The sequence below is a fragment of the Engystomops pustulosus genome, chromosome 11 (genome assembly GCF_040894005.1).
Source record: "Engystomops pustulosus chromosome 11, aEngPut4.maternal, whole genome shotgun sequence".
Taxonomy (NCBI): domain Eukaryota; kingdom Metazoa; phylum Chordata; class Amphibia; order Anura; family Leptodactylidae; genus Engystomops; species Engystomops pustulosus.
This window is the reverse complement of record NC_092421.1, coordinates 32,456,463-32,481,731: the sequence shown is the minus strand read 5'-3', so window position 1 is coordinate 32,481,731 and position 25,269 is coordinate 32,456,463. Positions and strand designations below refer to the sequence as shown.

Sequence of the window (25,269 nt, the reverse complement as noted above, 5' to 3'; positions counted from 1 at the left end):
TTTGTCTATTCCCTGGATAAGGCTGTACCACCAAGGGCTCCACATCCATCACCCAAGGACATATATTACGGACACTCATGTGTTGCCCCAGGGAGAAACCAGCATATCAGCCTCTCCCTCCATATTTCTTGCACACACCACCTGCTGGAGACCTGCCAGGCTGTAGGACACGTAGATATAGAGTTTAGAAAAACCCGGGTTGGTATAAGACGCCCTGCCCGAATATGTCCGACACAGGTAGTATGGTTCAAGGTTAGGTTTATTGGTACAATAGTCCTTCTATTGTACCAATAAACCTAACCTTGAACCATACTACCTGTGTCGGACATATTCGGGCAGCGCGTCTTATACCAACCCAGGTTTTTCTAAACTCTATATCTAGGTGATTCCCTATCCGGCACAATCCTGTACCGGACTCCAGGAAGACGCAGCGTACCCTACCAACAACCACTAAGGAATAGACGGAACAACAAATTTCTGCTCTAAACTCATAAGACACGAGGTGTCTTCAGGTGAGCAGATACCTTTACTATCTCATCACACTCAAGTGACCTATTGCACTAGGGGCGCCACCTGTGTTTCTTTCTATTTTTCAGGCTGTAGGACAGCCCTCCAGTCCCCATATAAAGCACTGTGACATCAGCGTGCCTATGCTGCAACCGCCAGCCACTTCAGTATTCTGGGTCCTGGCTGCCTCCAGGCCCCAAGAAAAGGCACTATCCTGGAATATCCCATTGTACATAACTTTATAACCCAGCATCAGCATGGGTTTATGAGAGTTCGGTGCTGTTAGACTAATCTGGACGGCTTTAATACAGAATTAAGTTCTAGACTGGACCTAGGGGAGGCGGCGAATGTAGTGTATATGGACTTTTTCAAGTTATTCGATAGAGTGCCACATAAAAGGTTGGTACATAAAATAGGACTTATAGGACTAGGGAAAATCTGTTTACCGTAGTTGGGTAAGCAATTGGTTTAGTGATTCACAGTGTAGGAATTTAGCACATTGAGGGGATTTATGAACTGTCCTGACATGTCCGTGTTTGTCTTAATGGCCACATTTCTTTTACTTAAAAAATACATTGAAAAATATTGAAAGGGAAGTTTTTCCCCATTAAAAACATTATATGTAAACTCCTTCTAGACTTCAGTTTCATACAAGGTCTTAGCACTCCCTCTAGGGGCCATATAAATATACTAACAATGCCAGTTGCTCGTAGAAACACAACAAACACAGCACTACAGCTAGTGTGACAAAAGAAGTAATCACAGAAATGCTGAGAACTAAAAAGAAGCTTAAGAAAAAAAGTGTTAAAAAATCCACTTGTGACGAAGCAACTGAAACACCAAAGTCTGTGATTCACTTTTCACAAATTCCCCCACCAGTTCCAGGTGAAAAGGTAGGTGCAATTTCTTGATAGTCTGTGCAAAAATAAAATAAAAACTGTCTTTGCTAAAGGTTAGAGCGATATAATCACCTGTGGGTGCAACAGCTCCAGAATAGGGAGCCCCCAATACCCCACCATTCCTGGTGTTTGGGGCCATCCGAATGGACAAGTGGTCAGTCTTGTGTGACTATGGCCATTCAAATCTCCAAAGCAAGAAACGACTATATAAAACGTGTTGGATGTTGAAATATGTCAATGGCCGTAGTCATTTGTGATGGACGTAGTAATGGCCGTAGTCATTTGTGATTAGGGCCATTCAGTCACATGTTGAGGGACAACATGCGTACTGTATTTGTCAGGATGGGAGTCTGATGGGATGATATGGATACCTGTAGAATCAGGGCAAGATGATAATAAAGGACCCTCCATGGTTCCATACTGCGATTTGAATCCTGAGACTCGATAGACCTGACTTGGTAAGAATGTTCCTTTTTTATCTCTTTGAGCAGGTTTTATCTAATATAACATGTGGTAAAGAAATAGTATTTTTAAGGAAAATAGTAAAGGTTAAGTTTTATATAGTCGGTATCTTGCTTTGGTGATTTGTCAGTACACATTGTAGTATTTACACTACATTTGGCTTTTTTTTACTATGGTCATTAACTTATTCCAAAATCCAAGTTGTTTGTAAATATGGTAAACACATAGATGTCATTGAGGTACAGACTGTATGTAAATATATAGAATATACAGAAGTAGTAGTAATCTGCTGGTGACACTCTATTTTATAGCTGCTGGCAGCTCTTCAAGAATGGAAGAGTGGAACCCAACAAGTTGATTTATCACATAATGATGGCGAGAATGAGTTGCTGCAAAAAAGCAAAAAAGATTTAAAACTCGTTTTCCAATGTGTTGATACTGACAAAAAAGGGTGAGTTAAACACACTATAAATAATATATTTAAGAATCACTGGTTGCTCTAACAAAAATGTGCTAGAACAACAGTTTTGTACCTCTAAACCAGGGGTGGCAAACTAATTGTAACCAGGAGCCACATTATGGTTGCCCTAAAAGGGTCATTTTATTGCTGTATAAATGTATCTACTAAGCATTTGGGGCCATTTTGCAAAACCTCCAAACTGTTCGTTTGTATTTATTCAATTTTAGAAAAAAACTAAATTGTATGTTTTTTCTAACTATCCGACATGAAATTAGAACAAATCTTTCTTGTTTTAGGTCAATTAGGATCAAAATTATTTATATTTGCCAAATTCCAGAGCAATGAGAGAGTTTAAGCCATTTTATTACTTTCTTCAAAGTCAAAAAACGTGTCCATACACTAAGATTACAAAGCCTTTTGACAATTTGGGATAGCCCAAATGATGATGTTTTAAGACACATCTGAAACAGACTTTGTGTAAAAAGTCTAAAAAAACAGCCAGGATATCAGGAAAAGAATTGTGGACTTGCACAAGCATCCCTGGGTGCACTTTCCTGAAGGTGCCTCATTATTTTTTAAAAAAAGGATGGGAATGTCCAGCCAAGCACAAACAAGATGGGAATTTCCATCATTTCCAGTCATCAGGATGGGTTCTGTCTCCCAGAGATGAATGGCCTTTGGTCTAAAATTTGCATTGAAACCCAAGAATAAAAACAAAAGATGTTGTGAAGATGCTGCTGAAGCTGGTAAGAGTTTGTCATTATCCATACCATAAAGCAGTCAAATCTCGAAAAGAAACATGAAAAAGTCACATTACTGTTTGAAAATTGGAGACATGTCCTGTGGTCTGACAAAACTAAAATTGAACTGTTTGGCCATAATGACCATCATTATATTCGAGGAAAAACAGAGAAGCTTGCAAGCCTGACAACACCATCCCAAATGTGACAAAAGGGGGGGGGGCGCCATCAGGTTGTGGGGTTGTTTTGCTGCAGGAGGGACTAGTGCACAAAACAGATGCATCATGAGGAAAAAACATTATGTGGTAAGACATTGGCTCGGAAGTTACAGAACAAGGTGCAAATATGAATTCCAATGAACAATGAAGCTACTGGTTACAAAGAGGTTTAAGGATAACAAAGTCAGTGTTTTAAACTGGCCATCACAAAGCCTTCATCTCAATCGCATTGAAAATTTATGGACAAAGCTGAAAAGGGGGATATGTGAACAAGGGGGCTACAAACATGGCTCAGCTACACCAGTTCTATCAGGAGGAATGGGACCAAATTCTTACCAAATGTTTTGAAAACTGTGTCGAAGGAGATCCAAAATGTTTAAGGGAAATAATACCAAATAATTATGAAGTGTATGTAAACTTTTGACTTTGCAGAAACTAATAATATCTTGTTATTCTGGCATTAGGTAAATATAAATAATTTTGGTAATCCTAATTGACCTAAAATGGGAAAGATTTATTCTGATTTCATGTCAGATAGTGAGAAAAACATTATATGTGTCTTTTTTATATAGTGCATGTAAACTTCTGGCATAATATCTAGAAACAGCTGTCACGCAATGGGGTGTGGGAAGAGTCTCTGAGGCTAAAGTCTGTGGACTCCCTGGAACACCGCGGGGGATAATGATACTAGCCGCAACCCAGAAGCGAAGTCTAAGTGGACCCCTGGTCTTCTCCAGAGACCACCGCAAAGCGGGATGGTCTTGCTGCGGCCGGGAGCCACCAGGTCGCTCCATGGGTGTGACTAGGCCCGCGGTGGCAGCCAAGGTAGGGACACAGGGTAGGCAGGACCACGGGAAGACAGGACCTCAGGATGGCCACCGGAACACATGACCGCCATAGCAGTACAGGACCACCACAGGAACACGAGAAACACGGAGGCGTCTGGAAACGCACAGGAATACGAAGGTGTCTGGAAACGCTCAGGAAACACGGAGGGCTTTCTCCTCAGCAGAATGACTTGAAGATCCGGCAGGGGATGCTGGGAGCCGCCGGGCTATATAGGAACCCGGAAATGCCAGCGCCAATTAGGAGGACGCTGTCCCTTTAAATCTTGCAGAGTCCAGACGGGACCAGAGCCAGAAACCGGGAGAGGTGAGTACGGACCCTGGGGGAGCAGGCGTGGCAGCCGGGGCACAGATGAGGGCACTGGTGCACCCGCGATCCGCAAACAGCCATTTGTCGGACTTTAATCTTGTATGCCATTCACTGTGTGGGTAAAACAAGGTACCAGTGTTTTAGTGACGGTTGTTAATTTTTAAAAACAATATGTAAACCAACTTGTCCAGCAACAGCGCAACCACAGTCAGACTTGGTGCAAGCTGACAGACTGGTTTTAAGTGATGGCAGACTGACCCTGCATCATCCCTGCTTGCTATGGCCCTGCCTACAGCAGATAAAACTGCCCTGATAAGGGAAACCCGCTATCAGGAACCTAACAAACCCTGAAAGACCCTACAAGGTGACAGGGAAAACTTACTTCGTTATCGGATGGTGAAGCGGACAGGAAATCAGAGATAGACCAGTGTTCACACAAGTACACAAAAAAATCATCAAGCTAATAACCAAACACTTGTCTGAGTCAGGGAAAGCAGGGTCACCCCGGGAGAGACAAGACACAAGGGGTGAAACAACAGATAATAGCAAATTCAGACAAAACCGTGTCAAATCCAAGATGACAGCAAGGCACAGAAGCGTATAATGTGAGAAGGTTTAAAAATAAACATAGCTGAGGCCAGATACATATAATAGAAAAAAATATAGTAATAGCAAGACAGAGAGTAGGACTGCAATAGCCAGCATCCTCTGAAGGGGTTAGGCAGAATATAAAAGGAGTAATGGACACTGCCTCCAGCACTGACAGCTGCAGACAAACACGCTCAAACTCACACCCAGCTTTCCTTAAGAGAAAGATCCAGAAAGGGAGATGTCAAACACAGTGAGAAGCCTGAAACCTGATCCCATTCAGATCAACTCAGCGAGTTCTGACACAATAAATAGATATAAAATAACTTGTGATACAGTACATTACTTTGATTACAGGCCCTTTGTTATTCTGTTAATTGTTTAATATGCAGAATCATGTTGATAGGTTCCTTTGAAAGGGAAAAAGACACAACAGGTCCATAAATGTACACTCACTTTTATATATTATACAGTAAACTCGCAGGCATAATATTATTTATTCAAACTATATTTGTTCTCGGACAACATAATTAATGGTCCGAACTTTAATAGATACTGTATATGACCTAAAACAAAAGAGAACCATATCTTGAACAGTAGTATATTTTTGCTAGAAAGGAACATTTAATCCCATACAGATCACTAAGTAACAGACTAAACCTAGAGAGGCAGCCAACAACTTTTAGTATAAAACTAAACACTAATGAAAACTATGTTGTGTGCGCCGATCACTCACTTGCTTTGCCAGGAAGTTCTATTATATATTACATATCTATTCTTCCTTAGATTTCTTAATGAAAATGAAGTGAAGAGTGCCCTTAAACTACTTGGATTTGTATTTAACATGGAAGGCAAAGAATATATAAGAAAACAGCTTGATTCTAATAAAGGGTAAGTCCAATTAATAAAAATATATGGAATTTACAAATATTGATATTTTAATTAACCCCTTAACGTTCTGCGCCGTAGCTCTACGGCGCAGAGGTATAAGGGATGTATGAAGAGGGCTCACGGCCTGAGTCCTCTTCATACAAAGGTGGGGGTTTTTGCATTTTGCATAAAACCCCCACAGCTAATAACCGCGGTCGGTGCTTGCACCGATCGCGGCTGTTAAACATGTGATTGCCGCCGGCAAAGTCGCCGGCGGCCTTTAATGCGATCGCCGTGCCCCCGAACGTCAACGGGGGGCGGCGATTGGTTGCCATGGTAGCCTCGGGTCTTCTTTTGACACGAGGCTACATGGCATCTGCAGATTCGTTACAATGAGCCAGTGGCTCATTGTAATGAATGTGCTGCAAAAATGCCATATATTGCAATACAGAAGTATTGCAGTATATGGTAGGAGCGATCTGACTATCTAGGGTTAATGTACCCTAGATGGTCTAAAAAATAGTGAAAAAAAAGTTTAAAAAATAAAAAAAAATAATAAAATATTAAAAATTCAAATCACCCCCCTTTCCCTAGAACGGATATAAAACATAATAAACAGTAAAAATCACAAACATATTAGGTATCGCCACGTCCCAAAATGCCCGTTCTATCAAAATATAAAAACGGTTACAGCCGGCGGTGACCTCCGAGGCGGGAAATGGCGCCCAAATGTCCAAAATGCGACTTTTACACCTTTTTACATAACATAAAAAATTAAATAAAAAATTATCAAAATGTCGCACAGACTTCAAAATGGTAGCAATAAAAACGTCGTCTCATTTCGCAAAAAATGACTCCTCACACATCTCCATGCACCAAAGTATGAAAAAGTTATTAGCGTCAGAAAATGGCAAAAACATTTTTTTCTTTTTTGTACACATTCGTTTAATTTTTGAAAATGTATTAAAACACAATAAAACCTGTATAAATTTGGTACCACTGCGATCGCACCGAACCAAAGAATAAAGTAGGCGTGTTATTTGGAGCGAAGAGTGAAAGTCGTAAAAACTGAGCCCACAAGAACGTGACGCACGTGCAGTTTTTTTTCAATTTTTCCACATTTGGAATTTTTTTCAGCTTCGCAGTACAAGGCATGTTAAAATAAATAACATTATGGGAAAGTAAAATTTGTTACGCACAAAATAAGCCCTCACACAGATCTGTACTTGTAAAAATTAAAAAGTTATGGATTTTTGAAGTTGGAGAGCGAGAAATGCCTGCGTCCTTAAGGGGTTAAAGTGCACAATTCCCTTTAACCTGTAACATTGATGGGTACTTAGATAAAGTTACACAAACATTGGATGCAGTGTATATAATTGGGTTTCGGAAACAATGAGACACCTGCAACTTGCCATACAGAGTGGGTCACACAATCATTTTGCCTCCTGATTAAAAGGGTATTCTCATCTGGGCATTCACATTCAATTTAATTAATCTGCCATATATATATATATATATATATACATTTCTTCATTCAGAAGGAATTAGATCCTGAAAAACAACACTTATATTCCAGTTTTGTAGCTGGACTTAGACAACGGGGTGGGGGTCTTCAAACTGCTGTGTTCTTAGATATGACTCCCCAGCCCATCCCTCTGCTGTGATATCTTACCAGAACCCTACTGCACCAGTGGCGCAGAGCAGAAGAGGAGCACTATGCTGTGAAATATTACACAGTGCCCCCCACGTTGTGCTACAATCTTTAAATGTAAAAGCAATAGAGATGAGCGAGCACTAAAATGCTCGGGTACTCGTTATTCGAGACAAACTTTCTGATGCTCGAGTGCTCGTCTCGAATAACGAGCCCCATTGAAGTCAATGGGAGACTCGAGCATTTTTCAAGGGGACCAAGGCTCTGCACAGGGAAGCTTGGCCAAACACCTGGAAACCTCAGAAAAGGATGGAAACACCACGGAAATGGACAGGAAACAGCAGGGGCAGCATGCATGGATGCCTCTGAGGCTGCTTAAACGCACCATTATGCCAAAATTATGGGCAACAGTATGGCCATGACAGAGTGACAGAATGAGGCTAGATAGCATCTAAAACATCCAATAATTGACCCTGACACTATAGGGGACGGCATGCAGAGGCAGCGGCAGCAGCGGCAGGCTAGAGAGTGGCATGGCTACATACCCTAAATGGACTCAGGCTTCAAACCAATGGGTGGCAGAGAGGAACCAAAGGAGGTGAGCAAGAAGCGCTGAAATTATTTCCTCTGTGAACAAAAGGTTGACGGTATATTTAGTCGATAACACAGCATGGTGGGGACATAGTGACCAAGTTCCATAACGTATCTGGTGAAACACCCGAAAAATGAGCCTGACACAGCTCGTTTGATAAGGGGACGACATTTGGAGGCAGCCATGGAGAGGACTTCCATTATTAAGAGCGACAGTATGGGGCATCCATATTGCGCTTCTATGATTGCAACTGCAGGTCTCCAGCATGGCGGCGACAGACGCGCCGAGTTCCACTATGTATGTGGTGAAACACCTGAAAATTCTGCCTGACACAGCTCGTTTGATAAGGGGACGATGTATGGAGGCAGTGAACTAGTAGTAGATTAAAGGTGCTGCAGTTAAAACTATGTTAGTTGGATCTTGGGATGGAGCTGGCGCTCCGCTGCCAGGCGAGCTTTCGCCAATCCAAGCCCCTGTCTCTAGGCTACTCCCCAAACAGCACTTCTAAGAACCTTTTGTATAAGATCAAGTGTAGTAGCGTTCTTATAAGTTTGGGATATGGCGGGTGAGGGGAATGTAAACAGATGCGCAAGAAGCTCTGAAATAATATCGGTAAATGATAAAAGTTTGCCAGTATATTTTGTGGATTACACAGCAGGGTGGCGACAAAGTTAACAAGTTTGATGTGGAATGCCCTGTAATAGCTCTTGGGCGGTGTGCCTTTTATCGCCTAGGCTCAGCAGTTTGAGCACCGCCTGCTGTCGCTTAGCGACGGAACTGCTGCTGTGCCTAGAGCTAGCGACTGATGGTGCCATGCCCACGGATGGTAATTCGGAGGAGGAGGAGGTGGAGGAGGGGTGGGAGGAGGAGGAGGTATAGTAGGCCTTTGAGACCTGGACCGAGGTAGGCCCCGCAATCCTCGGCGTCGGCAGTATATGACCAGCCCCAGGGTCAGACTCGGTCCCAGCCTCCACCAAGTTAAGTGTAGTAGCGTTCTTATAAGTTTGGGATATGGCGGGTGAGGGGAATGTAAACAGATGCGCAAGAAGCGCTCAAATAATATCGGTAAATGGTAAAAGTTTGGCAGTATATTTTGTGGATTACACAGCAGGGTGGCGACAAAGTTAACAAGTTTGATGTGGAATGCCCTGTAATAGCTCTTGGGCGGTGTATGCCTTTTATCGCCTAGGCTCAGCAGTTTGAGCACCGCCTGCTGTCGCTTAACGACGGCACTGCTGCTGTGCCTAGAGCTACCGACTGATGGCGCCATGGCCACGGATGGTAATTCGGAGGAGGAGGAGGTGGAGGAGGGGTGGGAGGAGGAGGAGGTATAGTAGGCCTTTGAGACCTGGACCGAGGTAGGCCCCGCAATCCTCGGCGTCGGCAGTATATGACCAGCCCCAGGGTCAGACTCGGTCCCAGCCTCCACCAAGTTAAGTGTAGTAGCGTTCTTATAAGTTTGGGATATGGCGGGTGAGGGGAATGTAAACAGATGCGCAAGAAGCGCTGAAATAATATCGATTAATCATAAAAGTTTGCCAGTATATTTTGTGGATAACACAGCAGGGTGGCGACAAAGTTAACAACTTTGATGTGGAATCCATAAAAACAACCCAAATTTCTGCCTGACACACCTCGTTTGATAAGGGGACGATGTATGGAGGCAGCTATATGGACGACTTGCTATGGAGGTAGCAATGGAGACAACGTGTGGAGGCTGCTATGGAGACAATTTAATTTGGATAGTGCCTGTATGTGGCAGTCCAAAAAAGTTTTCAAACCAGAAGAGCAGGTAGGTGGCCCTCCAGAAAAATGAAATAGATTGAGTGCCTGTATGTGGCAGTCCAAAAAAGTTTTCAAACCACCAGAGGAGCAGGTAGGTGGCCCTCCAGAAAAATTTAATAGATTGAGTGCCTGTATGTGGCACTCCCAAAAATTGTTTAAAACAGAGGACCGGGTAGGTGGCCCTCCAGAAAAATTAAATGCATAGAGTACTATAGCTAGAGCCAGTGGGCCCTGTCAAAAACTAGCCAGTTTCCTCTGCTTTAGTGTACAAAGAGGAGGAGAAGGAGGAAAATGAGGAGGAGGAGTGCATAAATTATTCAGGTTGAGCTTCCTTCACCTGGTGGAGTTTGGAAATTATGAGAAATCCAGGCTTTATTCATCTTAATAAGCGTCAGCCTGTCAGCGCTGTCAGTCGACAGGCGTGTACGCTTATCGGTGATGATGCCACCAGCTGCACTGAAAACCCGCTCGGACAACACGCTAGCGGCAGGGCAGGCAAGAACCTCCAAGACGTACAGCGCCAGTTCGTGCCACATGTCCAGCTTTGAAACCCAGTAGTTGTAGGGAGCTGTGTGATCATTTAGGACGATGGTATGGTCAGCTACGTACTCCCTCACCATCTTTCTGTAAAGATCAGCCCTACTCTGCCGAGACTGGGGACAGGTGACAGTGTCTTGCTGGGGTGACATAAAGCTGGCAAAAGCCTTGTAAAGCGTACCCTTGCCAGTGCTGGACAAGCTGCCTGCTCGCCTACTCTCCCTCGCTACTTGTCCCGCAGAACTACGCACTCTGCCGCTAGCGCTGTCAGAAGGGAAATACTGTTTCAGCTTGTGCACCAGGGCCTGCTGGTATTCATGCATTCTCACACTCCTTTCCTCTCCAGGGATGAGAGTGGAAAGATTTTGCTTGTACCGTGGGTCCAGGAGAGTGAATACCCAGTAATCGGTGCTGGAATAAATTCTTTGAACGCGAGGGTCACGGGATAGGCAGCCTAGCATGAAATCTGCCATATGCGCCAGAGTCCCAACGCGCAAGAATTCACTCCCCTCACTGGCCTGACTGTCCATTTCCTCCTCCTCCAACTCCTCCAACTCCTCTTCTTCTGCCCATACACGCTGAACAGTGAAGGACTGAACAATGGTCCCCTCTTGTGTCTCGCCAACATTCTCCTCCTCTTCCTCCTCATCCTCCTCCACCTCCTCCGATATGCGCTGAGAAACAGACCTGAGGGTGCTTTGGCTATCAACAAGGGAATCTTCTTCCCCCGTCTCTTGTGACGAGCGCAAAGCTTCCGACTTCATGCTGATCAGAGAGTTTTTCAACAGGCCAAGCAGCGGGATGGTGAGGCTGATGATGGCGGCATCGCCACTGACCATCTGTGTTGACTCCTCAAAGTTACTCAGCACCTGACAGATATCAGACATCCACGTCCACTCCTCATTGTAGACTTGAGGAAGCTGACTGACCTGACTACCAGTTCTGGTGGAAGTTGACATCTGGCAGTCTACAATCGCTCTGTGCTGCTGGTAAACTCTGGATAACATGGTTAATGTTGAATTCCACCTCGTGGGCACGTCGCACAACAGTCGGTGAGCGGGCAGTTGGAGGCGGCGCTGCGCTGCCCTGAGAGTGGCAGCATCTGTGCTGGACTTCCTGAAATGCGCACAGATGTGGCGCACCTTCGTGAGCAAATAAGACAGATTGGGGTATGTCTTGAGGAAACGCTGAACTATCAGATTTAACACATGGGCCAGGCATGGCACATGTGTCAGTCTGCCGAGTTGCAGAGCCGCCACCAGGTTACGGCCGTTGTCACACACAACCATGCCTGGCTTTAGGTTCAGCGGTGCCAGCCACAGATCAGTCTGCGCCGTGATGCCCTGTAATAGTTCTTGGGCGGTGTGCCTTTTATCGCCTAGGCTCAGCAGTTTGAGCACCGCCTGCTGTCGCTTAGCGACGGCACTGCTGCTGTGCCTAGAGCTAGCGACTGATGGCGCCATGCCCACGGATGGTAGTTCGGAGGAGGAGGTGGAGGAGGGGTGGGAGGAGGAGGAGGCATAGTAGGCCTGAAAGACCTGGACAGAGGTAGGCCCCGCAATCCTCGGCGTCGGCAGTATATGACCAGCCGCAGGGTCAGACTCGGTCCCAGCCTCCACCAAGTTAACCCAATGTGCCGTCAGCGATATATAGTGGCCCTGCCCGGCAGCACTCGTCCACGTGTCCGTGGTCAGGTGGACCTTGTCAGAAACGGCGTTGGTCAGGGCACGGATGATGTTGTCTGACACGTGCTGGTGCAGGGCTGGGACGGCACATCGGGAAAAGTAGTGGCGGCTGGGGACCGAATACCGAGGGGCGGCCGCCGCCATGAGGTTGCGAAAGGCCTCGGTCTCTACTAGCCTATAGGGCAGCATCTCCAGGCTAAGCAATCTGGAGATGTGGACATTGAGGGCTTGGGCATGCGGGTGGGTTGCACTATATTTCCTTTTCCGCTCCAGCGTCTGGGGTATGGAGAGCTGAACGCTGGTGGATGCTGTGGAGGATCGTGGAGGCGACGATGGGGTTTTTGTGCCAGGGTCCTGGGCAGGGGGCTGACTATCAGCTGACACAGGGGAAGGAGCAGTGGTGTGCACGGCCGGAGTTTAAAGGGCTTGGTGCCACTGAGTGGGGTGTTTAGCATTCATATGCCTGCGCATACTGGTGGTAGTTAAGCTAGTAGTGGTGGAACCCCTGCTGATCCTGGTTTGGCAAAGGTTGCACACCACAGTCCGTCGGTCATCCGGTGTTTCCTTAAAGAACCTCCAGACTTCTGAAAATCTAGCCCTCGCCGCGGGAGCCCTCGCCACGGCAACTTCACTACGTGACACATTTGGCACTGATGCACCAGCTCTGGCCCTGCCTCTCCGTCTGGCCCCACCACTGCCTCTTCCAACCTGTTCTGGTCGAGGACTCTCCTCCGTCTCAGAAGCACTGTGTTCACCCGGCCTCTCAACCCAGCTTGGGTCTGTCACCTAATCATCCTCCGATCCCTCAGTCTGCTCCCCCCTCGGACTTCCTGCCCTGACAACAACTTCACCACTGTCTGACAACCGTGTCTCCTCATCGTCCGACACCTCTTTACACACTTCTTCCACTACGTCAAGAAGGTCATCATCACCCACAGACTGCGACTGGTGGAAAACCTGGGCATCGGAAAATTGCTCAGCAGCAACCGGACAAGTGGTTTGTGACTGTGGGAAGGGTCCAGAAAACAGTTCCTCAGAGTATGCCGATTCAAATGCCAAATTTTCCTGGGAGGGGGCAGACTGGGGGGGCGGAGGCTGAGGTGCAGGAGCTGGAGGAGTGCCGATTTCGGTGACATGGGTGGACTGCGTGGAAGACTGACTGGTGGACAAATTGCTCTAAGCATTGTCGGCAATCCACGACATCACCTGTTCGCACTGTTCTGGCCTCAACAGTGCTCTACCACGAGTCCCAGTAACTTCAGACATGAACCTAGGGAGTGTAGCTCTGCGGCGTTCCCCTGCTCCCTCATCAGCAGGTGGTGTCTCACCCCGCCCAGGACCACGGCCTCTGACCCCTGCAGTAGTTGCACGCCCACGTCCCCGCCCTCGTCCTCTACCCCTAGCCCTCGGGTTAAACATTTTGAAAATGAAAGTTATAACTTTAATTTTTTTTTAACTTTTTTTTGTGTTTTTTTTTTGGTTTTTTTTTTTGTGTTTTTTAGTTTTAAAAACCAAACGATGCTATCCTATTGCTATGGCTATTTTCTAGCCAACTATGAAAGCACACTGCTATGCCAGATGAGATGACGCTGAGTTATGAAAAAATAAACGTAAAATAAAAAGTAAATGGCAGACTGTGCCTAATTGAAATCCAACCCCTAATAAATTGTCCCACTTCGGTCTTTGCGATGGATATGTGCGTCACTAAGCGCTAAACACAACGGTCGCAAGTCTCACTGCAAATTCCTCACAATATGGTAGTAGATGCACTACAGCAAGGCCAGCCACCAGCAGATCAACCAGAAATAAAATATATAACGCTATTGTAGGCCTAAGTAAGCCGTTTGGATTCTCCTATGGCTATTTTCTAGCCAAGTATGAAAGCACACTACTATGCCAGATGAGATGACGCTGAGTTATCAAAAAATAAACGTAAAATAAAAAGTAAATGCAGACTGTGCCTAATTGAAAACCAACCCCTAATAAATTGTCCCACTTTGGTGTTTGAGGTGGATATGTGTGTCACTAACAGCTAAACACAACGGTAGCAAGTCCCCCTGCAAATTCCTCACAATATTGTACTAGCTGCAAATAAAAAAAAAAAAGTATAACGTTATTGTAGCCCTAAGAAGGGCTGTTGGGTTCTTGTTGAATCACTCCTGCCTAACACTATTCTAATAGAACAGCCTAACGCTTTCCCTGACCAGCAGCAGCTCTCTCCCTAGCGGCATCCAGACACAGAATGATCCGAGCAGCGCAGGCAGGGGCTAGTCTATTCCAGGGTCACCTGATCTGGCCAGCCAACCACTGCCATCGACGTGTAAGGGTACCACGTCATGCTGGGTGGAGTGCAGAGTCTCCTGGCTTGTGATTGGCTCTGTTTCTGGCCGCCAAAAAGCAAAACGGCGGGAGATGCCATTTTCTCGAGCGGGCGAAGTATTCGTCCGAGCAACGAGCAGTTTCGAGTACGCTAATGCTCGAACGAGCATCAAGCTCGGACGAGTATGTTCGTTCATCTCTAAAAAGCAACTTTTCAGAGTCCTGCTGCAACAAAACACACACACAATAGATCTCCAGGGTCCGAACCAAGGTCAAACTGATGGTGTTCAGCATTTAATACATGGTATATTCAGTAGCAGTACAGTATCTACCCCTATAGTTCTTTCCTAAGGTTTGCTTTACCCAAACTAACGGATGCAGAAAACATATAGAGAGAGCAACAAGAACTATAACTAAGCTAGTCCCTGTCTGCGGGTGATGGACAAGCTCCGTACCCGACAAATTCTATCTCTCTGAATACAAAGACTTATTTACCAACGCATGTCTCTAGGATTTCTCCAGACCTGCACAAATTCTCTGGAATGCTCTACCGTGGCCTATCAGACTAATACCCAACCCCCAATGCTTCAAACATTCTCTTAAAACTCATTTATTTAGGCAGGCCTATCACACTCGCTAATTGGATGCAACTTAAACTGTTATCCGGAGAAAATGCTTCTCTGCAGTCCTGCTGAATTTGGACTTTGCATATAAGATGGCGGCTGATGGCTGGTTCAAGCAACAGCATTTTTTATTTATTAAATGATTTTTATTTCATCCCCTTATAAAAATGGCTGGACCATTATACAAGCTCTTGAGTCACCCCTCATCCTCATAGACTGTAAGATCTTGAGTCACCCCTCATCCTCATAGACTGTAAGCTCTTGAGTCACCCCTCATCCTCATAGACTGTAAGCTCTTGAGTCACCCCTCATCCTCATAGACTGTAAGATCTTGCGAGCAGGGCCCTCACTCCTATTGTTTCACACTACTGTTGTTAGGCTACATGCACACAATGTATGCCCGCCGTACCGTAGCACGGCAAGCATACATCGGCGCTGCGGAGCGCAGCTCACCCCCGCCTCTCTCCAAAGGAGTATACAGAGCGCGGCGCCGTATCACGTAGAAAGATAGGACATGTCCTATCTTTCCCCGGGCTACGGAGCGGTACAGTGCCGCATGTGTGCAGCACCATACCGCTCCCGTACAGGGCCGTGAGCCCATAGCGATGTATGGGGGATGTATATCTGCCGTATATACGTTGGCCATATATACGTCCCCCATACATGTGTGTGAATGTAGCCTTACTCTGTAATGTCTTATTTTATTTGTATGTTACCCAAAATCTGCAAAGCACCACTGAATTTGATGGCCCTATATGAATTAAGATTATTATTATTCAGAAAAAAGGGAAAAGGACCAAAGAATACCAGGAGTATCTGGAGTACTAAATGTGGTCCCCCCAAGTGAAAACATTGCTGCAAGTAAAACTTGGAGAACTTTCAAAGCAGGTCCACAAGGCACCAACAACTATATAAACACAAATAAAAGGGAACAGACAGAAAACACAATGGCTGAATTTAAGTAGCCATAATAAAGTTTTTTTTAAATATACCTGAATATAGCATTGGGCTGACTAGATGGGTCACTAAACTAAGTTGAACTCAACATTTTATAAAAATGGGTTTGCCGAAAAAAAGTTCTCAAATCTTAATCCCCTAGGGATTTCATAGACTATAAGCTCTTGTGAGCAGGGCCCTCGCTCCTATTGTTCCCTATGACTGTTTGTACTCTAATAATATTATACAGGCAGTCCCCGGGTTACATACAAGATAGGGTCTGGAGGTTTGTTCTTAAGTTGAATTTGTATGTAAGTCGAAACTGTATATTTTATAATGGAAGTTCTAGACAATTTTTTTTCTTTTGCCCCAGTGACAATTGGAGTTTCAAAATTTTTGGTGTAATTGGACCAAGAATGATCAATAAAGCTTCATTACAGACATCTTACAGCTGATCATTGCAGTCTGGGACTATAGTAAAGCATCCAGAGAGCTTCACCAGAGGTCACAGTGGGCAGGGGGGTCCGTCTGTAACTATGGGTTGTCTGTAAGTCGGGTGTCCTTAAGTAGGGGACCGCCTGTATTAGTAATATTAGTAATAGTAATATTATATTTGTATATGTCCCCTATGATGTGCTACGAAGTGTGATGGCGCTATATAAATAAAGATTATTATGTTTCCACAATAAAAATCACTTTTAACCCCTTACTTTATAATTTTACTCAGTTTCATTGCTGTGGGCGGAGACTTCTTAGGCAGACACATCATGATTCCTCTGTGCTATGAAATGCTGTGTGCTGAGGTGAGAGAGGAACATCAGAAATGAGATTGATATAAAAGACAATGACACTCTTAGCTTATCTAACTCACCTATAACACACACAGAGTCTGCTCTGCTATATGCCTCCCTCCCAGATAAAGACCTAAACTGACTGTAGTTTGTAGACTAAGTCTCTGCACACTGCTGCTTTCCTGCAGGAAGTGCCTGTGTTTGAGCTGGTCTTGTAATACAGGGGGAGGGGCAGGATGCAGGGAGTACTGAAGTGTGCAGACAAGAGAAGCTATTTATGAGAAGAATCTGACCATAGTCAGAAATTGTAAACACCAGGACTAATAGAGCCAGGTTGGATTTACATCTGTAAAATGCTGTATTTTTGTTAATAACAGTGAATTAGAGAATGTGCTATTTTATTAACCTGCGTATATTTCAGAATCTTGTATTCATAGGAATACTGCTTTAAACACAAAAACATAAAAAGTAGATTATAACTGTGAATGTAATAACTATGTCTTTGGCAAAAAAAAACTAAAATATATCATTACAGAATGGGCTTCCATAACATACAGGCTGCTGTGCTTTGGCATTGGTCTCAACATTCTGATAATTTTTCCAAAGCTTTTACAGTGAAATTGTTGCTTTTCCCCCAAAAGAGTACACAATGCTAGAAGTTTGGAGATTAGGAAGAAATGGTGGTGGAGAAAACATGTATGAACCTAAGCCCTCCGCATTTGGAAGTTCCTGAGCATCCTGTTGCGGGAGGGGGGGTATGAAGAGGGCTTCCAGGCTGAGCCCTCTTCATACTCACTAGGTGTTTGCTGCATAATGCAACAAATACCTGTCAGTAACCATTTAAATCCTGCTGGCCATCTTTGATTTGCGCCATCTTTGATTTGATCAGCGCACCCATTGAAGAAAGAAAAGCAAGAAAACACGGCAAAATAAATAAAATAATTACAAAAACCTAAAAAATTCAAATCACCCCCGTTCCCTAGAATTGATATAAAAATAAATAAGGTATCCCTGTGTCCCAAAACATCCAATCAAATTACAAAAAGTTATTCCCGCTGATGAACCCCATAACCTAACATGGCACCCAAATGTCAGTATCACCACTTTTTTGCTATTTTGCATCATACAAAATAAAATAATAAAAAAAAGTTATCAAAAGTTTATACAGTCCCCAAAATTGTAGCAATGAAAATTTCATCTCGTCTAGCAAAAAATTACACCTTACACAACTCTACACCAATGTGTGAAAAAGTTATTAGCATCAGAATTGGTCAAGATCAAGATTTTTATTTTTTTTCTACAAAAGGTTTTAATTTTTTAAAATCTGGCAAAACATAATAAAATCTACGGTCAGGGGCGGACTGGCCATTGTACCCACCGGGAATTTTCCCGGCGGGCCGGACGGTCCTGGACCGGTCTGGGGCCGGTCCGGAGCTGGTGCGGGGCCGGTCCGCACTCCCTAAAACTTTTCACATAATCTATAGTACCTGCATCGTACGATGCAGGTACTATTGATTAGTACACAGACGCAGCGCAGCACCGCTGCTTCTGCGTCTGTGTATACACCCAGCTACACAGGTCGTGCAATCGACGTCATTGCGCGACCTGTGTAGCGTGGAGGAGGCTGACTTACCAGCTGTCAACTGTCGCCGGCCTCCGTGTATCCCGCGCCTCTACACCAAGCCACCGAAGACCGAGGAAGACGGGAATAAACTGCACCAAAGGGGTGAGTATGATGGGTTTTTTTAAAATTACAGAACGGGGGGCATTAATTATATGTCTGGGGGGGGCTGCATTATTTTATATTTGGGAATGGCAGTGGGCATAAATTATATGTCGGGGGGGGGTTTATTATATATATGGGGCTGGCAGGGGGCATAAATTATATGTCTGGGGTGGGGATTATTGTATATATGGGGCGGGCTGTGGGCATAAATTATATGTCTGGGGTGGGGGGGGGATTATTGTATATATGGGGCTGGCAGTGGGCATAAATTATATGCCTGGGGGGGTATTATTGTATATATGGGGCTGGCAGTGGGCATAAATTATATGTCTGGGGTGGGGGGGGGGGGTTATTGTATATATGGGGCTGGCAGTGGGCATAAATTATATGTATGGGGGGGTATTATTGTATATATGGGGCGGGCTGTGGGCATAAATTATATGTCTGGGGTGGGGGGGGGATTATTGTATATATGGGACGGGCTGTGGGCATAAATTATATGTCTGGGGTGGGGATTATTGTATATATGGGGCTGGCAGTGGGCATAAATTATATATCTGGGGCAGGGGGGGGCATTATTGTATATATGGGGCTGGCAGTGGGCATTAATTATATGTCTGGGGCGGGGGATTATTCTATATCTAGGGCTGGCAGTGGGCATTAATTATATGTCTGGGGCCGGGGGGAATTAATTATATATCTGGGGCTGGCAGGGGGCATTAATTATATGTCTGGGGCAGGCTGGGGCCATTATTTTTATGCCTGGGTCATAGTAGGAGCTCTATCAATACTGGGGTGGATCGGTGGGGGGGCGAGGGGGGGGGGTTAAAGGAGAGAAAGAAGAAATAAATTATCCTTACCATTACAGTTACATTATGGGGCACTATTTGTGTGGTACTAATATTTCAGGGGGCTCTATTACAGTATTTGGGGCACAGTATTGGTGGTAGCAGAAGAAGGGACAATGGGAAAGTGCAGAACATAAGACGTCTGTGTGATAAACTCTGCAGGAAAGCTGTGTACCTGGAGGAAGAAACATGGTGATGGTGGAACTAATGGAGAAGAGGAACGAGAACAATCCGAGGACACGTCACCTGATGTCACTGGATGCAATAGGTGAGGATCTCATGTGTTTTCTGAAGTTGTATATGATAAATACTGATTTTTTTCATGTTCGCTTCTGTGTACATATGTAGTATTATAGTAGTTATATTCTTGTACATAGGGGGCAGTATTATAGTAGTTATATTCTTGTACATAGGGGGCAGTATTATAGTAGGTATATTCTTGTACATAGGGGGCAGTATTATAGTAGTTATATTCTTGTACATAGGGGGCAGTATTATAGTAGTTATATTCTTGTACATAGGGGGCAGTATTATAGGAGTTATATTCCTGTACATAGGGGGCAGTATTATAGGAGTTATATTCCTGTACATAGGGGGCAGTATTATAGCAGTTATATTCCTGTACATAGGAGGCAGTATTATAGTAGTTATATTCTTGTACATAGGGGGCAGTATTATAGTAGTTATATTCTTGTACATAGGGGGCAGTATTATAGTAGTTATATTCTTGTACATAGGGGGCAGTATTATAGTAGGTATATTCTTGTACATAGGGGGCAGTATTATAGTAGTTATATTCTTGTACATAGGGGGCAGTATTATAGTAGTTATATTCTTGTACATAGGGGGCAGTATTATAGGAGTTATATTCCTGTACATAGGGGGCAGTATTATAGGAGTTATATTCCTGTACATAGGGGGCAGTATTATAGCAGTTATATTCCTGTACATAGGAGGCAGTATTATAGTAGTTATATTCTTGTACATAGGGGGCAGTATTATAGTAATTGGCTTGTATATGGGAGAAGGTATTGCAGTAGTTTTATTTTGTATATAGAAGGCAGGATTGAATGTGTTATTCTAAATGTGTTATTGTAGCAATATTCCTGTACATAGGAGGCAGTATCAATATATTCTTTCTCTGAATTCTACATGTATGGCACAGGGAAAGGTAATTAAGGCATAATTTACTGATCGACAGGTCACATTCCTTGCACATTAGATTCACTTACTAGCAAAAGATGTTCTTGTTTTGCATTAAGGCCATCTACCAACAATTTGTCTGTTATAACTCCACCCACATTATCTGACCACACCCACTTGTTTTGACTCCGCCCATAAGATGGGGCCACTTTTATATTTTTTTCCAGGGCCATTTTAAATTCCCAGTCCGCCCCTGCCTACGGTATATAAATTTGGTATCATTGTGATCATACTGATACAAAGAATAAATTTGAGGTGTCATTAGGAGCGCACAGTTAAAGCTGTAAATACAGAGCCCACAAGAAAATGATGCAAATGTGTTTTGCTTGCCAATTTTGCCAAATTTGTACAGCATGCATGGAATATTAAATACCATTACTAGGAAGGACACTTGTGAACAGCCTTAGAAATCGGGTGCAGTTTGCTGCATTGAAAACAAGCCCTCATACAGCTCTGTACACAGAAAAATCAAATAAGTTATGGATTTCTGAGGCTGGGGAGCAAAAAGTGGAAACCAAATAACGAAAAAGGCCAGCGGCGTTAAGGGGTTAAAGCATTGTCCAACACTATTTAGGTGAGATAAATTATGGAATTCATGTAACTAAATACAGATATCTCCACATTGTGGAGGAGAGGAGACTGAGACACAGACACACAGGGGCACATTTAATTACCCGGTCCTGCGCGTTTCCCGATCCAGAGTGTCCGACTAGAATGCACTGTGCCGCGATTCACTTATATTGTACACCCGATATCCTGCATGTGTTGCTTCCCTGCTCAGGTCCGCCAGAGTTCACCTTCTTCTTCCCAGTGCATGTAAGTGCAAGGCTTGCGACACAATTTTAAAGTTAATTCCAGCGGTTTGTCCGAATCCCTCGGATAGATCGACCGCCCACCTGCAGATTTGTGTCGAATGAAAGCCGGTGACACAATGCCCATCTAAATCCCTGTCCCGGCGGTACGTTAAGTTTAAAATTTGTCATAATACCAACTTAACACAATGGGGCTTATTTACTTAGGGTTCCACGGCCGCATTTCCGTCGGGTTTTCTGACTTTTCGGACACCGTGCCGCTGGGACAGGTATTTAAAAGGGGATTGTGTCGCATGCAATCGGATTGTATTGCAATCACGCTGGCTTTCATGCGTCACAAATTGTGGGGGGAGCGGGCCGTCGGACGACCCAACGGATTCGGACAATAAGCAGGATTTAACATTTAAATTTGTGTGGCATCCAATGCACTTCCATACACCGGGAGGAAGATGGTGAACTCCGGCAGACCAGATCGTGAAAGCGACACAAGCAGGAAATCGGGCACACGATCTTCTTGAATTGCGGCAGATGGGCATTCCGGCAGAAAATCCTGATCAGGGAACGCGCAGGACCGGGTAAGTAAATGTGCCCCAATATCATGACCTGATAACAAAGCCCTCGAAAGGCTGCAATTCACACATTTACCATTTTTGCACCATATTAGAGAAAAACATACTGTGCTGCCAAAACCTTCAAATAAAACAACGTGTTTTGAAGGTTTGTCACATCAGTGACACTTCTAGACATTAATGTTGCAACCACTGAGCCAGTGACAACTCTGACCACAGTTTCCTTCCTGTTCTTATGAATTGCCAAGGAGTTCTCATTTAATCAACATCCTATTACACAAATTGCAAGTAAAATTTTCCTTTAGAAAAAGAAAAAAAACTGAAGCAATGCATTGGGTTACGCCATTATGCTGGTATATTGGGGCAAATTTGCTTACCCGTCCCGTCGCGATCCCCGAGTTGCATTGTGTCCGACGAGGATTCTGAGCTGCCGCGATTCACTAAGATCGCGCGTCCAATTTCCTGCATGTTTCCCTTCCCCGCTGAGTAAGTGCATTGTCTTGCAACAAAATTTTGAATGTTAAATCCCACGGTTTGTCCGAATCCTTCGAATCGCCCGCGTGAAAGCTGGCGCCGATGCGCCAAAATCCAATCATGTTCAACAAAGAGCCCTTCCAAATGCGGCGCGCATCGGAAATCGTCGGATATGTTAAGGCTTTCTCACACAAACATGTGCAGTCCATTGATCTTAATAAGTTAGACAATTTTAAACTACACCCGATTTCTAAGGCTTTGCTCACACGTTTGTTACTGATCAGTTAAAATGCATATATAATCTGGGCAATATTCATAAAGAACGTGCAACACAATTTATGAATCTGGGGAACACTGCACACTCCACAGTTTTTTGATAAATGTGGGCCTGTATGTGACTCCAGGACCTCTCATTGAGAAGGATCACACCACAGGCACAGTGTTATAGATACATAGCAAATTGTCAATATACAGCTATACTGTAGAATAAAGTTACACAAAATAAATACAGGGTATGAACTGATAGAAAAACCTACCTATTTTAATTCTTCCCTCATGTAACTCATATTAGGAATCTCAACTTCAAGGCATTCCAGGAGCTTATTACAGACTGGCACGGTGTAACACGAGATTTTTACACGGAATTAAAAAATGGATTTTCAATTATTGACTTTGGTGAGAACATAATGCAACATATTTGAAATATTATGCCAACAAATTGCCTCATGTACTTGATAAAGAATGCAGTTATTTTTATAAACATGTGATTAGCGATGGGCTAGCGGTGGGCAGGAAGGGTGGAGGAAAAGCTGCTAGAGAAAGGGTGTAAAAATTATTAATAACTCATTTCACAAGAGAAACAAGGTGCTTACAAGTTGTGATCAACCTAAAGGCATTGCTTTTTCCTCTCGCTTAACTTGACTAAAACTAATCTGCAGCCCCGGTGATGTCAGGAAAGAGATATTAGTAGTATTAGTGGAAGTGCGGATGTGCCATGGGGGAAATCTGCAGCGTAATACAGTAATATTGTAGGACAGATCCTATTTAGCACAGAGGGTACCTAACCTTACTACACCGACTTCACAGATTACTGGGGTTATTACTAAAATTCCAAATGTTAACCTTTTAAAGACATAGCCCTATATAACTATATAGCTATATAGTTATATATCCAGCGAAATGAAAACAGGCAGCACTCCAAAAAAGTGAAAAAACAAGGGTGTTTATTCCACCTCCCGGCGGAAGGTGGAATAAACACCCTTGTTTTTTCACTATTTTGGAGTGCTGCCTGTTTTAATTTCGCTGGATATCTAATACACTCTTACTGGTGAGAGTGAGGATAGCACCCATCAACTCTTTTTTTCTCTCAAAGACTGTGCTGCTTTTTTTCTTTTTTTTGTATATAGTTATATAGCTATAACTTCAGAGCCCTTTGCGGTTATGCACTTACGGGCCAGCGCCTAGGACAACCCCTACATTCTAGATACTACCGATCTACCTGTGTTATTTATTTTGCAGGATAAGGTGACAATTTTTAGAACAGTACAACCATTTGATCACTTTTTATTGCTGGTTTCTCAACCCCCCGTACCTGTCCCCTCGATGCCTACATGGAGTGAAGGTGGCGTTTTCTCAATTTTAATTGCAACTGTGCAAGAACTGTGCAAGAATTTGTGGTTGTTTCACTCCTTGTACACCAGAAAACCGGAGTAGAAGCAGTGATAAATCTTCCCCTATGTGAGTGTGTGAATTCTGATCTATGGCGGATGAAAAAGAAGCAAATTAGGGCAGAAATAGGGCCTGTTCTGAGTTTTGCAGGCAGCCAGCCCTCACACATGTGGAATCCTTGGTTATCTGTGTGAGCCCATTGAAATAAAAGGGCCAAAAACAATGAACATGTGCAGGGGCCGCAGTCCTTCTCTATATAGGGTCAACATCATTAAGGGTTATTGCTAGGGGCACTTATCCTATACTGAACACATCATTATTTTCATACTCTCTTGGCAGATAAAGATGGCAAGATAACAGCTCAAGATTTACAAGAGGCTTCCAGATTGGCCGGCATTCAATTTTCAAACAAGCAACTGACCGAGATGCTACAAGCAGCAGACAAGAACGGTGACCATGCAGTGGATATGATGGAATTCGTTGAGATCATGTTAAAAACAAATCTGTTTTAAAATCTTTGGTCAATCAATTTTTGTTTTTATATTTAGTGTTCATATATCTTCTAAGCCTGACACCTAGAAATTCTGGACATAAAATACAATTGTGGAATATCCTTTTGTGTATAAAAAATACTGGGGAACAATTACACGTGGTCGCGCTCTGCATTTTTCTCGGACTGTGCTTGTTCTTGTAGGCTAAAACGTCTTGCACAGGTATTTAAGAAGTGTCTGCGCTGGGATTGTGTCGCACGCGACCCTTTTGTGGCACAGCTGCGGTGGCCTCCATGCGACACAAATTAGGGGGCATGCCAGTGGGTCGGTCCGACTGATTCTTACCGAGCGCCATATTTAACTTTCAAATTGTGCTGCACACCCTATGTTTAAGATGCAACACAAAAAAGATGGTGAAGATGGTGGTCTGTCGGAACAGTGTAGGGAAGCGACACATTCATCAATTCTGGCAAATAGTCTTAGTGAATAGCCGCACGCAGCATTATAGACTGACAATGCACTTTTAGTGAACTGTCAGAATTTTAAGTACCGGTAAATGTGCCCCACTGTATCTGGTCTCATTTCAAAAAGTGTTTCTTTTATTGTTTTTGTTCATTGTTGGAGCTAAATAAAAAAAAATTACAAAAAATATATATATTT

General features: G+C 43.9%; 1 protein-coding gene across 2 annotated transcripts; it reads left to right on the top strand.

Annotated features, from left to right (window-relative positions):
• Window positions 1-1,229: 1,229 nt before the first annotated feature.
• Window positions 1,230-24,731, top strand: LOC140105773 (centrin-3-like). Of its 2 annotated transcripts, XM_072129853.1 has the most exons (6): window positions 1,230-1,400; window positions 2,180-2,319; window positions 5,816-5,920; window positions 16,755-16,830; window positions 23,022-23,125; window positions 24,458-24,486. In XM_072129853.1, the coding sequence occupies exons 1-5, from the start codon at window positions 1,275-1,277 to the stop codon at window positions 23,118-23,120; spliced, it is 546 nt and encodes a 181-aa protein (XP_071985954.1). In that variant the 5' UTR covers window positions 1,230-1,274; the 3' UTR covers window positions 23,121-23,125; window positions 24,458-24,486. The 2 variants fall into 2 exon arrangements, with proteins under 2 accessions (XP_071985954.1, XP_071985953.1); XM_072129852.1 differs by lacking the exon at window positions 16,755-16,830 and having other exon boundaries at window positions 24,458-24,731.
• The last annotated feature ends 538 nt before the right edge of the window (window positions 24,732-25,269 follow it).

What these genes read in the sequence shown, in the direction of transcription:
- LOC140105773 (XM_072129852.1), top strand. Translation starts at nt 1,275, where the DNA reads ATGCTGAGAACTAAAAAGAAGCTTAAGAAAAAAAGTGTTAAAAAATCC. An exon ending in CACCAGTTCCAGGTGAAAAG is followed by an intron (nt 1,401 to 2,179) that starts GTAGGTGCAATT and finishes TCTATTTTATAG; the next exon opens with CTGCTGGCAGCTCTTCAAGA. An exon ending in GTTGATACTGACAAAAAAGG is followed by an intron (nt 2,320 to 5,815) that starts GTGAGTTAAACA and finishes ATTCTTCCTTAG; the next exon opens with ATTTCTTAATGAAAATGAAG.